This window comes from Papio anubis, chromosome 20 (assembly GCF_008728515.1).
Source record: "Papio anubis isolate 15944 chromosome 20, Panubis1.0, whole genome shotgun sequence".
NCBI lineage: Eukaryota > Metazoa > Chordata > Mammalia > Primates > Cercopithecidae > Papio > Papio anubis.
The window spans coordinates 36,584,116-36,597,429 of NC_044995.1; the positions used below are offsets into that span (position 1 = coordinate 36,584,116).

Here is a 13,314-nt window from a genome sequence, read left to right on the forward strand (position 1 = left end):
TCACCGGGTTAGCCAGGATGGTCTCGATCTTTTGACCTCGTGATCCGCCCGTCTCGGCCTCCCAAAGTGCTGGGATTACAGGCTTGAGCCACCGCGCCCGGCAATAAAACTGTTCTTAAAAAAAGTCTTAAAATTATTTATCAGCCGGTCACAGTGGCTCACGCTTGTCATCCCAGCACTTTGCGAGGCCAAGGTGGGTGGATCACCTGAACCCGGGAGTTCAAGACCAGCCTGGCCAACATGGCGAAACCCCGTCTCTACTAATATTACAAAAATTAGTCAGGCATGGTGGCGCATGCCTGTAATCCCAGCTACTTGGTAGGCTGAGGCAGGAAGGCAGGAGAATTGCTTGAATCTGGGAGGTGGAGATTGTAATGAGATGAGATCGTGCTGTTGCACTCCAGCCCGGGCGACAGAGCGAGACTCCATCTAAAATAAATATATATATATATATGACTTAGATTTTCAGCACTGTCTTAAATTTTTTTTTTTTTTTTTTTTTTTTTTTTGAGACGGAGTCTCGCTCTGTCGCCCAGGCTGGAGTGCAGTGGCCGGATCTCAGCTCACTGCAAGCTCCGCCTCCCGGGTTCCCGCCATTCTCCTGCCTCAGCCTCCCGAGTAGCTGGGACTACAGGCGCCCACAACCGCGCCCGGCTAATTTTTTGTATTTTTAGTAGAGACGAGGTTTCACCGTGGTCTCGATCTCCTGACCTTGTGATCCGCCCGTCTCGGCCTCCCAAAGTGCTGGGATTACAGGCGTGAGCCACCGCGTCCGGCCTACTGTCTTAAATTTTGCAGCAAAGAGGATGCCTCACCCTAGTCCCTGCCTCAGCCCACAACCTTCACATGGTTCTACCAAGCAGAGTTCCTATCCCCAAATCTTGGGAAACGAGCTTGGAGGAGGACATTGTCTCGACTCCCCTGGGAAGTGTCCCCCATTCACTCTATCCCTTAGCACCCTACATCCTGAGCCTCCACTATGTGCCCAGCTTTTTGCTGGGAGGTCCCCTGAAAGAGGACATCTGAGGAGGCCCCACCCTGGGGCCCCCAGGGGAATCCCAGGCCTGGCTCAGGCTGGACATTCCCAGGCCCGCCCTGGCTGAGTCCCCAGCCCAGTGGGTCTCCTGGAAACTCCTTGGGGTGGTTTTGAAGTGAGAGCCCCACAGGGAAGCAATTTACATATACAACAGCCTGGTCTCGTCATCCTGTCTCACCTGATGCCAGAATAAAGGGGAGATGGGCCCATTCTGCACGTCTCAGTCACGGGCACCCGGAGAAGAGGAAGGACAATTCACTCTCAGTCCAGGTGAGTCCAGAAGTCAGCTCCTGGGATAATGCCAGGGTTCTGAACACTCAAGCTCAACCCCTGCTCTCAGCTACTGCTGGTGGCTTGGAATTAGGGGCTGGAACTGGATGAGAGGTGATAGCTCCTGGTCCCCGTGGGCTCGGAGCAGGCGTTGGCAAACATTGTCCTCAGCCCCTGCACCCATGCTCTGCCTGAGCCTGAAGTGTTGGTTGCAAAAAAAAAAAGCAGGAGGCAGTGCCAACTTTAGGCCTCAGCAAACACCGTCCTCAGCCCCCGCACCCAAGCTGTGCCTGAGCCTGAAGTGTTGGTTGCAAAAAAAAAAAAAAAAAAAAAAAAAAGCAGAAGGCAGTGCCAACTTCAGGCCTTTGCTTCTCTCTTCTCCCTCAACACAGCTGGTCTTACCAGTAGAGCAGGCGGCAGCTGAGAGTCCCCTCTGGTGGCCAGCAGTGGCTACAGAGCTGTCACCATGGGGAGGGGACAGGGCTTGCTGGGCTGGCCTCGGTCTACCTCTCTGGAGAATAGGCAGAGTTTATAGAGCCTGAACCACCTGGTCTTCAGGCCCCACTGGGGATGGGCCTGGCTTCCTGACCACTGACCTCAGCCTAGGAGGGACAGAAGAGACTGGGGGAGACCGTGAGGCCCAGATGACCTTGACCCAGGGTACGCTGCCCCATGTCTCTGCTGCCTCCCGCCCACAGCTCCACGAGAGGCAGGTCTGTCATTCACCGCTGGACTTTGACAGTGGCCAAAGGCTCTGCTCAGTTCTCTGTGCCTGTCTCCGTCCAGCACTGCCGAGGTTCTCTGCCGAGGCCAACCAGGAATATCCCTTGGAAGCTGGAACCCAGCAACAATGGCCCAGGGTGTCCTCTGGATCCTGCTCGGATTGCTACTGTGGTCAGACCCAGGGACAGGTGAGTCAGGGGGTAGAGTTCTGGGACCAAACCTCTTGGCTCCGCAGAAGGTGTACTGTGTCTTGCCCTGCATGAAGTGAGGCTGGAGACTCAAGCTCTCAAAGAACCTCCAGCATGTGGACATAGATATTCCCAGCTCCACAGAGTCAGGGCAAGGATAGGGGGAGGAATCTGTGGCCTGGGGAGCAAAAGTAGGGAAGGCTTCCTGGAGGAGGAGACGTAAGAGCTAGTCTAGGAAGAAAGAGAAATGATTTGGTGGAGAAGCCAGAAAGGGTATTTTTTTTTTTTTGCAGAGAAGAACAAAGCTACACAGGAATTAGGTGGTGGACTGGAGAAGAACCTAGATTCTAGACAGGAGAGTGTGGCGAGTAAGACTTCCTGGATTCAAATTCTACCTCTGGCTGGGCCTGTAATCCCAGCACTTTGGGAGACCAAGGCGGGCAGACGACTTGAGATCAGGAGTTCGAGACCAGCCTGGCCAACATGGTGAAACTCCATCTCTACTGAAAATACAAAAATTAGCCAGGCGTGGTGGCAGGCACCTGCAATCCCAGGTACTCAGGAGGCTGAGGCCAGAAAATCACTTGAAATCAGGAGACAGAGGTTGCAGTGAGCTGAGCACTGCTGCACTCCAGCCTGGATGACAGAGCAAGACTCCATCTCAAAAAAACAAAACAAAACAAAACAAAACAAAACAAAACAAAACAAAAAGGCAAATCCTGCCTCTGCCACTTCCTTGCTGTGTGACCTTAGGCAGGTAATTTAACCTCTCTGTGCTTCAGATGCCTCATCTGCAAAGGGACACTATCTTAGTCCCTTTGTACTTCTATGCCAGAGTACCTGAAACCGAGTAAATTTGTAAAGAAGACAAATTTACTTTCTTGCAGTTCTGCAGGCTGGGAAGTCCCAGATGCCAGTGCCTTGATCTTGGACATCCCAGCCTCTAGAACTATGAGAAATAAATTTCTGTTCTTCTTTTTTTTTTTTTTAAGACAGAGACTCACTCTGTCGCCCAGGCTAGAGTGCAGCAGCACGATCTCAGCTCACTGCAACCTCTACCTCCCGAGTTCAAGAGATCCTCCTGTCTCAGCCTCCCAAGTAGCTGGGATTACAGGCGCCCACCACCATGCCTGGCTAACTTTCGTATTTTTAGTAGAAACGGGGTTTCACCATGTTGGCCAGACTGTTCTCAAGCTCCTGACCTCAAGTGATCTGCCTGCCTCGGCCTCCCTAAGTGTTGGGATTACAGGCATGAGTCAGCACGCCCGGCCAAATTTCTGTCTTTTATAAATTACCCAACCTCAGAGATTCTGTAATAGCAGCACCAACATACTAAGACAGGGGCTAATAGGACCTAATTCACAAGGGTTGTGAAAATTAAATGAGTTAAATTATTAATATATAAGTTACCTAGGCCGGGCGCGGTGGCTCAAGCCTGTAATCCCAGCACTTTGGGAGGCCGAGGCGGGTGGATCACAAGGTCAGGAGATCGAGACTATCCCTGGCTAACATGGTGAAACCCCGTCTCTACTAAAAATACAAAAAACTAGCCGGGCGCGGTAGCAGGCACCTATAGTCCCAGCTACTTGGGAGGCTGAGGCGGGAGAATGGCGTGAACCCGGGGGGCGGAGCTTGCAGTGAGCCGAGATCGCGCCACTGCACTCCAGCCTGGGAGACACAGTGAGACTCCGTCTCAAAAAAAAAAAAAAAAAAATAAGTTACCTAGACTACTAGCTAGCACATAGTAAATGTTTACTGAATGTTAGCTATTATTTGATAACCCATCTCTGAACCAGCTCTGAGCCTAACTTAGCATTTCTAGGTTTGCAGTTCAGCCACTGACATTTCCCCAACATGGCACAAGTCCATCCTGCTCCTCCCCCTGCCTCTCAGGCATCTTTCTTTTTATTTTATTTATTTATTTTAATTTTATTTATTTATTTATTTATTTATTTTGAGATGGAGTCTCACTCTGTCACCCAGGCTGGAATGCAGTGAGGGGGTTCTGTGTTCACTGCAACCTCCACCTCCTGGGTTCAAGCAGTTCTCTTGCCTCAGCCTCCTGAGTAGCTGGGATTACAGGTGTGTGCCACCGCGCCCAGTGAATTTTTTTATTTTTAGTAGCGACAGAGTTCTGCCATGTTGATCCGGCTGGTCCTGAACTCCTGACCTCAGGTGATCCACCCTCCTTGGCCTCCCAAAGTGCTGGGATTACAGGCGTGAGCCACCGCGCCTGACCTTTTATTGTTTATTTTTTGTTTTATGTTTTTTGTTTTTGTTTGTTTGTTTGAGACAAAGTCTCACTCTGTTGCCCAGGCTGGAGTGCAGTGGCACGATCTGGGCTCACTGCAACCTCCACCTCCCAGGTTCAAGTGATTCTCCCATCTCAGCCTCTCGAGTAGCTGGGATTACAGGCACACACCACCGTGCCTGGCTAATTTTTGTATTTTTATTAGAGATGGGGTTTCACGGTGTTGACCAGGCTGGCCTTGAACTCCTGATCTCAGGTGATCCTCTCACCTTGACCTCCCAAAGTGCTGGGATTACAGGCCTGAGCCACCGCAGCCAGTCCCAGGCATCTTTCAAAATACCTTTCCCTCTAACATCCCCAACTTTTAACTTCAATCCATCACAAAAGACCGTCCATCTCTGCTTCTCAAGATCTGGGGACTTTTCCACTTTTGTCCACTGCAATGTCACTACCTACCTTCTGCCACCTTCATCTCTCACCTCCACACTGTCTCCCCTTTTCTATCCTGGCACCCCAAAAATCCATTTCCTTATGGCAGCCAAATAAACAAATCTAAGCCTAAGAAAGGAGTCTTAGGATGCCAGGCTGGTCACACCTCTCTCCTGCTCATAAACCTGTTATGGCTCCCTAGTACTCACAGACAGTCTGAGCTCTTTAGCCAACAGGCAACAGTCTATGTGCCTCAGTTTCCTCATCTATACAAGAATAGCATTGGGGGTCACGGGGTTATCAGATGGAGGGCTGGGAGCATTGGGAAGAAGTGGAATCAATACGAGGAAGCTCAGCAATGGGTGGGGTTGGGCTAACACATTCTTTCCTCCTGCAGCCTCCCTGCCCCTGCTCATGGACTCTGTCATCCAGGCCCTGGCTGAGCTGGAGCAGAAGGTGCCTGCTGCCAATGCCAGCCACACAGCTTCTGCGTGGCTGCTGTCAGCCTCAAACTCTGGCCCCCACAATCGCCTCTACCACTTCCTGCTGGGGGTGCAGAGCCTCGATGCTGCAGAGTTGGATCCCTACCCACTGAGCCCAGAGCTGCAAGGCCTGATCAAGGAGGTGGCCCAACATGACGTACGAGAAGGGCGGGAATACGGGGTGGTGCTGGCACCCGATGGCTCGACTGTGGCTGTGGAGCCTCTGCTGGCAGGGCTGGAGGCAGGGCTGCAAGGGCGCAAGGTCATAAACTTGCCGTTGGACAGCACGGCTACCTCTCGGGAGGCTGGAGTCACCTTTCCAGATGTTGTGGCCATTGCTCCAGATGTAAAAGCCACCTCCTCCCCAGGACTCAGGGATGCCTCTCCAGATGTCACCACTGCAGATATTGGAGCCAACTCTCCAGATGCTACAACAGGTTGTCCAGATGTCCAAGCTTCCTTGCCAGATGCCAAAGCCAAGACCCCCCCGACCATGGTGGACAGCCTCCTGGCAGTCACTCTGGCTGGAAACCTGGGCCTGACCTTCCTCCAGGGTCCCCAGACCCAGAGCCATCCAGACCTGGGAACTGAGGGCTGCTGGGACCAGCTCTCTGCCCCTCGGACCTTTACTCTCCTGGACCCCAAGGCATCTCTGTTAACCACGGCCTTCCTCAATGGTGCCCTGGATGGGGTCATCCTTGGAGACTACCTGAGCCGGACTCCTGAGCCCCGACCATCCCTCAGCCACTTGCTGAGCCAGTACTATGGGGCGGGGGTGGCCAGAGACCCAGGGTTCCGCAGCAACTTCCGACGGCAGAATGGGGCTGCTCTGACTTCAGCCTCCATCCTAGCCCAGCAGGTGTGGGGAACTCTTGTCCTTCTACAGAGGCTGGAGCCGGTACACTCCCAGCTTCGGTGCATTAGCCAAGAACAGCTGGCCCAGGTGGCCGCCAATGCTACCAAGGAGTTCACTGAGGCCTTCCTGGGTAAGGAGGTTCCCCACACCCTATGATCCTTCCCATTACAGATACAGACGCCCCCAACTCCATATGTTCAGGGAAGTTGAGGACTAGGAGAGACCAGAGGTGGCAATAAGGGATCTGGTCGGGGGTGGGTGGGACAGCTGCACAGGTGAGGAAATGCCAGAGTTGGGCCTTGAGGGATGAATAGGAGTGTTCATCTGATTTTGTTTTGTTTCATTTTATTTATTTGCATTAATTTATGGGGTACGAGTGTAACCTTGTTACTCGCATAGATTGCATAGTGGTCAAGTCTAGGCTTTTAGGGTACCCACCACTCCAATAACATACATCGACCCATTAAGCAATCTGTCATCATCTTCCCTCCTCTTTCCCCCTCACCCTTCTGAATCTCCACTGTCTATCTTTCCACACACTACATCCATGCATACACGTTATTTAGCTCCCATTTATAAATGAGAACTTACAGTATTTGTCTCTCTGTGTTTGACTCGTTTCACTTGAGATAATGACCTCCAGTTCCATCCATGTTGCTGCAAAAGACATTATTTCCTTTTTTTTTTTTTTTTTTTTTTTGAGGCTATCTCTGTCCCCCAGGCTGGAGAGTGCAGTGGCACGATCTCAGCTCACTGCAACCTCCGCCTCCTGGGTTCAAGCAATTCTCCTGCCTCAGTTTCCTGAGTAGCTGGGACTACAGGCATGTGCCACCATGTCTGGGTAATTTTTTGTATTTTTAGTAGAGACGGAGTTTCACCATTTTATCAGGATTGTCTCCATCTCCTGACCTCATGATTCACCCTCGTTCTCCCAAAGTGCTAGTATTATGGGCGTGAGCCACCGTGTCCGGCTGACATTATTTCATTTTTTATGGATAAGTAGTATTCCATTTCCTGCCGACCACTATGGACAGCCTCCTGGCAATCATCCTGGCTGGAAACCTGGACCTGACCTTCATCTAGGGCTCTCAGACCCAGAGCCATCCAGGTCTGTGATATATATCATATTTTCTTTATCCAATTCTCTGTTGATGGACACTTAAGTTAATTCCCTACCTTTGCTATTGTGAATAGTGTCCTAATCAACTTGTGAATGCAGGTATCTTTTTAATATAATGATTTATTTTCCTTTGGGCAGATATCCAGTAGTGGGATTTCTGGATTGAATGATAGTTCCAATTTATTATTATTATTATTATTATTTTAGACAGAGCTTCACTCTTGTCTCCCAGGCTGGAGTGCAATGGCACGATCTCGGCTCACTGCAACCTCCGCCTCCTGGGTTCAAGTGTTTCTCCTGCCTCAGCCTCCTAAGTTAACTGGGATTACAGGTGCCTGCCACCACGCCCGGCTACTTTTTGTATTTTTAGTAGAGAGAGCTTCACCATGTTGGCCCAGGCTGATCTCAAACTCCTAACCTCAGGTGATCCACCCACCTCAGCCTCCCAAAGTGCTGGGGTTACAGGTGTGAGCCATCACCCAGCTTTTCTGTCTTTGTAATAATAGCTATTATGATTAGAGTAAGATGATATGTCTTTGTGGTTTTAATTTGCATTTCTCTGATGATTGGTGGTGTTGAGCATGTTTTCCTTTGCCTATTGGCCATGTGTATATCTTCTTTTGAAAAATGTCTATCAATGTCCTTTGCCCACTTTTTAGTGGGTTTTTCTTTCTTTCTTTCTTTCTTTTTTTCTTGAGTTGTTTGAGTTCCTCGTAAATTCTGGGTATTAGTCGCCTACCAAGTGCATAGTTTGCAAATATCTTCTTCCATTCTGAAAGTTGACTGTTCATTCTATTGATTATGTCTTTGGTGTGCAGAAGCTTTTTGGTTTAATTAAGTCCTGTTTGTCTATTTTTGTTTCTTTTGCCTGTGCTTTTGAGGTCTTAGTCATGGATTCTCTGCCTAGCCCAACGTTCAGAAATGTTTTCCTTAGGTTTTCTTCTGGTATTTTGGGGGTAAGTCTTTAATCCATCTTGAGTGAATTTCTTTTTTTTTATTTTTATTTTTTTGAGACGGAGTCTCGCTCTGTCGCCCAGGCTGGAGTGCAGTGGCCGGATCTCAGCTCACTGCAAGCTCCACCTCCCGGGTTCACGCCATTCTCCTGCCTCAGCCTCCTGAGTAGCTGGGACTACAAGCCGCCACCATGCCCGGCTAGTTTTTTGTATTTTTGTAGAGACAGGGTTTCCTGTGTTAGCCAGGATGGTCGATCTCCTGACCTGTTGATCCATGATCTCGGCCTCCCCAAAGTGCTGGGATTACAGGCTTGAGCCACCGCACCTGGCCTTTTTTTTTTTTTTTTTTTTTTTTTTTGAGCCCAGGAGTTTCACTCTTGTTGCCCAGGCTGGAGTGCAATGGCAGCGCGATCTTGGCTCACCCACGCTCTGCCTGGGTTCAAGTGATTCTCCTGCCTCAGCTTCCCGAGTAGCTGGGATTACAGGCATGTGCCACCACAACTGGCTAATTTTTGTATTTTTAGTAGAGATGGGGTTTCTCCATGTTGGTCAGGCTGGTCTCGAACTCCCGACCTCAGGTGATCCGCCCGCCTCAGCCTCCCAAAGTGCTGGGATTACAGGCCTAAGCCACGGCGCCTGGCTTTTTTTTTTTTTTTTTTTTTTAGACGGGGTCTTGCTCTGTCGCCCAGGCTGGCGTGCAATGGCACAATCTCGGCTCACTGTAACCTCCACCTCCCAGGTTCAAGCGAGTCATCTCATGCCTCAGCTTCCCAAGTAACTGGGGTTATGGGCATGTGCCATCATGCCTGGCTGATTTTTGTATTTTTAGTAGAGACCAGGTTTCACCATGTTGGCCAGGCTGGTCTCAAACTCCTGACCTCAAGTGATCCACCCGCCTGGTCCTCCCAAAGTGCTGGGATTGCAGGTGTGACCCACTACGTCCGGCCCACCCTCAATTTTTTTTAATAAAAATAAAATAGATTTAGTTGAGTATAGTTAGTGCCCAAGGAGAACCAATGTGGAGTGAGACTGGACCCTTTCCAAATCTGACAGGAGGCTGAGGGATGGTCTGTATGTGCGCTTTAATGGGGGTGGAGGGGGCAGGCAGAGAAATACTTCCTGACCCCAGCCTTGAATCCCCTTGCCTGTAGGATGCCCGGCCATCCATCCCCGTTGCCGCTGGGGAGCGGCGCCTTATCAGGGCCGCCCGACGCCGCTGCAGCTGCCGCTAGGATTCTTGTACGTGCATCACACCTACGTGCCTGCACCACCCTGCACGGACTTCGCTCGCTGCGCAGCCAACATGCGCTCCATGCAGCGCTACCACCAGGACACGCAAGGCTGGAAAGATATCGGCTACAGGTGGGAGGGGCCCGACCGGGGCGGGGGCGGGGCCCACATTCGGGGGTGGGGTCTGAGTGGGTGGAGCGTGATGCAGGGAACCGGGTCTGAACTCGAGGTTCAGACCTCTGGCAAGACCAAGGAGGAGCCGGCAAGACCAAGGAGGAGTCCTGATAGGGACAGACAAGTTGGAGAGGTGGCGTGGCCTAGGCTAGGGGCGGGGCCTTAACAGGGACCGGGAATAGCTAAACCGTGGGACTCGAGTCAGGGTAGAGAACTAGGACAGGAGGCGGGATCTGGGAGAGGAGCGGGACCTGTGGCAGAGTCTGGGTCTGGGGCCAGGCAGAGATGGCCTAAAACAGACAAAGAGGCCTGGTGCGGTAGCTCCCACCTGTAATCTCATTACTTTGGGAGGCTGAGACGGGAGGATCGCTTGAGTCCAGGAGTTCGAGACCAGCCTGAGCGATATAGGAAGACACCCCCCCCATCTCTACAAATAAAAAAATTAGAAAACAAAAACAAAAACAGCCGGGGGTGGTGTTGCGCACCTGTAGTCCCAGCTACTCGACAGGCTAAGGTGGGAGGATCGCTGGATCCCAGGAGTTCAGGCTTGAGTGAGTTATGATCGCACCTCTGCACTCTAGCCTGAGTGACAGAGCGAGAACCCGTCTCGAAAAGAAGAAAGAGGCCGGGCGTGGTGGCTCACGCCTGTAATCCCAGCACTTTGGAAGGCCGAGGCGGGAGGATCGCCTGAGGTCGGGAGTTCCAGACCAGCCTGACCAACATGGCGAAACCCCGTCTCCACTAAAAATAAAAATTTTTTTAAAAAAATTAGATGGGCGTGGTGGAGGGTGCCTGTAATCCCAGCTACTCCGGAGGCTGAGGTAGGAGAATCGCTTGAACCCGGGAAGTGGTGGTGACAGTGAGCCGAGATCGCACCCTTGCACTTCAGCCTGAGCGACAAAAGCGAAACTCCATCAAAAAGGAAAGAAAGAAAAGAAAGAAAAGAAAGAAAGAAAGAAAGAAAGAAAGAAAAGAAAGAAAGAAAGAAAGAAAGAAAGAAAGAAAGAGAGAGAAGAAAGAGAAGAAAGGAAGGAAGGAAGAAAGGAAGGAAGGAAGGGGAAGGAAGGAAGGGAAGGAAGGAAGGAAGGAAGGAAGGAAGGAAGGAAGGAAAAGGAAAAGGAGAAAATATCCTAAAATCCCAGAAAGGCTTGAATTGGGTAAGAGAACTGACTCGAGGAAAGGTGCAGGAAGTGGGAGGGGAGGGAGGGTGAGGGGGCGACAGCACTGGGAAGGGCGGATCCAGAGAAACCCAACGGTTCTGGAGTGGCGGCTGTTGTGAGAGTGGAACAGAGCTGGATGGGACAGAGGCGGCGCGACCGCGCGGGTCTTGGGGTCGGTGGCCCTTGGCACACCAACAGAATCCGGGAGGGGCGCGGATAAGGGCCCGGGTCCCCGCGACGCCGCATGGTGCTTGCTTCTCCCTCCCCTCCGCAGTTTCGTGGTGGGCTCGGATGGCTACGTATACGAGGGACGCGGCTGGCACTGGGTGGGCGCGCACACGCTCGGCCACAACTCCCTCGGCTTTGGCGTGGCCATAGTGGGCAACTACACCGCGGCGCTGCCCACCGAGGCCGCTCTGCGCACGGTGCGCGACACACTCCCGAGTTGTGCGGTGCGCGCCGGCCTCCTGCGGCCGGACTACGCGCTGCTGGGCCACCGCCAGCTGGTGCGCACCGACTGCCCCGGCGACGCGCTCTTCCACCTGCTGCGCACCTGGCCGCACTTCACCGCGGTGAGTCTGCGCAGCCTGCACTACCACGGCCCGCCGTCCCTCGGTCTACACAAGTTCCACAAGGTCCCTGCCCCCTGCCTGTAACCGCTGTGCTCGCACAGCCTCAGCCAGGCCCCCAGCTTCCCTGCCGCACATCTTTTCAGGCAACCCAGGCCCAGCCTTTGCGGGTCACTCTGCAGGCAACATCCCTGATCCTGTGACTTCTGCCTGTGCGGCCTCAGCTCAGCCCCAGACCCAGCCAGCCTGTCCTTTCCCCAGCTCCTAATACCTCTACCTTTCCAGCCAGGTCATGGACCCTGACACCTACCAGCAGCCCCTCTGCCCTCACAACCTCAGCCTGGCCTTCATGGCTTCTCTACCCAAGTCACAACCTGTCAGGCTGCACCACCTCATCCTAGCCCGCTGAACTCTGATCTCACCCCTGCCCCTACCCGAAGGCCTTCTGTCCACACAACAGGAACCCAGGCTGTGACCTTTTGCCTTCACAACCTCTGTCCAGTCCTTAATCCTGTGTTGCAATTCTCTGCCCAGACAATCTCAACTCTGAGGATGCTTGTTTCGTCCCTAACTCCTTAACCCCTGATGACAGCTCTTATGCCAGCACAACTTTGACCTGATGCCCTCATCCCAGCCCTAGGTCGCCATCACTAAAACAACTTTAGAATCACACCTGGATAATCTTGTGCTACCTACATACTGCCACTCCATTTCATTAAGTTATTGACTAGCATACCCACCTCATACCCATCTTGTCCCCCCTCTCTCACTTTGGGCCACTGTCCCCTCCCTGATCCAGGGTTCCACCACCAGGAGGGCAGACCCAGCCACACACCACAACCACTCCCAAGCCTCACACTCTCTTGTCTTTTTCCAGACTGTAAAGCCAAGACCTGCCAGGAGTGTCTCTCGGAGATCCAGGAGGGAGCCACCTCCAAGGACCCTGCCAGCCACAGACCTTCAATAAAGACAGCATGGAAAGAACGTCTCTGTTCATGTATTGTCTGTGTTTGCATGCATTGTCTAGTTTGGGTCTTCCCAAAAGCAGACCTTAAGACAATAATTCCAGTACAAGTAGTCTATTGAGAGGAGATCCCAGGGCAGGGCACAGTGGCTCACATCTGTAATCCCAGCACTTTGGGAGGCCAAGGCAAGGGGATCACCTGAGCTCAGGAGTTCGAGAACAACCTGGGCAATAGAGTGAAATCTCATCTCTGCAAAAAAATTTTAAAATTATCCAGGCATAGCCAGGCACAGTGGCTCATGCCTGTAATCCCAACATTTTGGGAGGCTGAGGAGGGTGGTCGCCTCAGCTCAGGAGTTCAAGACCAGCCTGGCCAACATGACAAAACCCTGTCTCTAACAAAAATACAAAAAAATTAGCCAGGGGTGGTGGCACATGCCTGAGGTAGGAGGATCACTTGGGCCTAGGGGGCAGAGGTTGCAGTGAGCTGAAATCGCACCACTGCACTCCAGCCTGGGAGACAGAGTGAGACCCTGTCTCAAAAAAAGAAAAAATTATGCAGGCATAATGTTGTGTACCTGTAGTCCCAGCTACTCCGGAGGCTGAGGTGAGAGAATTGCTTGGGCTGAGAGGTCAAGGCTGCAGTGAACCATAATCATGTCACTGTACTCCAGCCTGGACAACAGAGTGAGAGCTTGTCTCAAAGAAAAAAAGAGGGAAGGAAGGAAGAAAGGAAGAAGGAAAGAAAGAAAGAAAGAGGAAATAAGGGAGGAAGGGAGGAAGGGAGAAAAGAAAACAAGAAGAAAAAAAAGAGAGGTGAACAAGCCAGGTACTGACACAGGGAACTGGAGGCAGCCAGGAAATAATGTGTTTTCAAGCAAGTTTCCATTGTAGGCAAGAGAGCTCAGT

The 13,314-nt window shown here is 51.9% G+C and overlaps 1 protein-coding gene across 1 annotated transcript; it reads left to right on the forward strand.

The window, feature by feature from the left end:
• Window positions 1-1,678: 1,678 nt before the first annotated feature.
• On the forward strand, window positions 1,679-12,425 carry PGLYRP2 (peptidoglycan recognition protein 2). The gene is made up of 5 exons (XM_003915075.4): window positions 1,679-2,217; window positions 5,295-6,365; window positions 9,460-9,670; window positions 11,147-11,444; window positions 12,319-12,425. The coding sequence occupies exons 1-5, from the start codon at window positions 2,157-2,159 to the stop codon at window positions 12,406-12,408; spliced, it is 1,731 nt and encodes a 576-aa protein (XP_003915124.2). The 5' UTR covers window positions 1,679-2,156; the 3' UTR covers window positions 12,409-12,425.
• The last annotated feature ends 889 nt before the right edge of the window (window positions 12,426-13,314 follow it).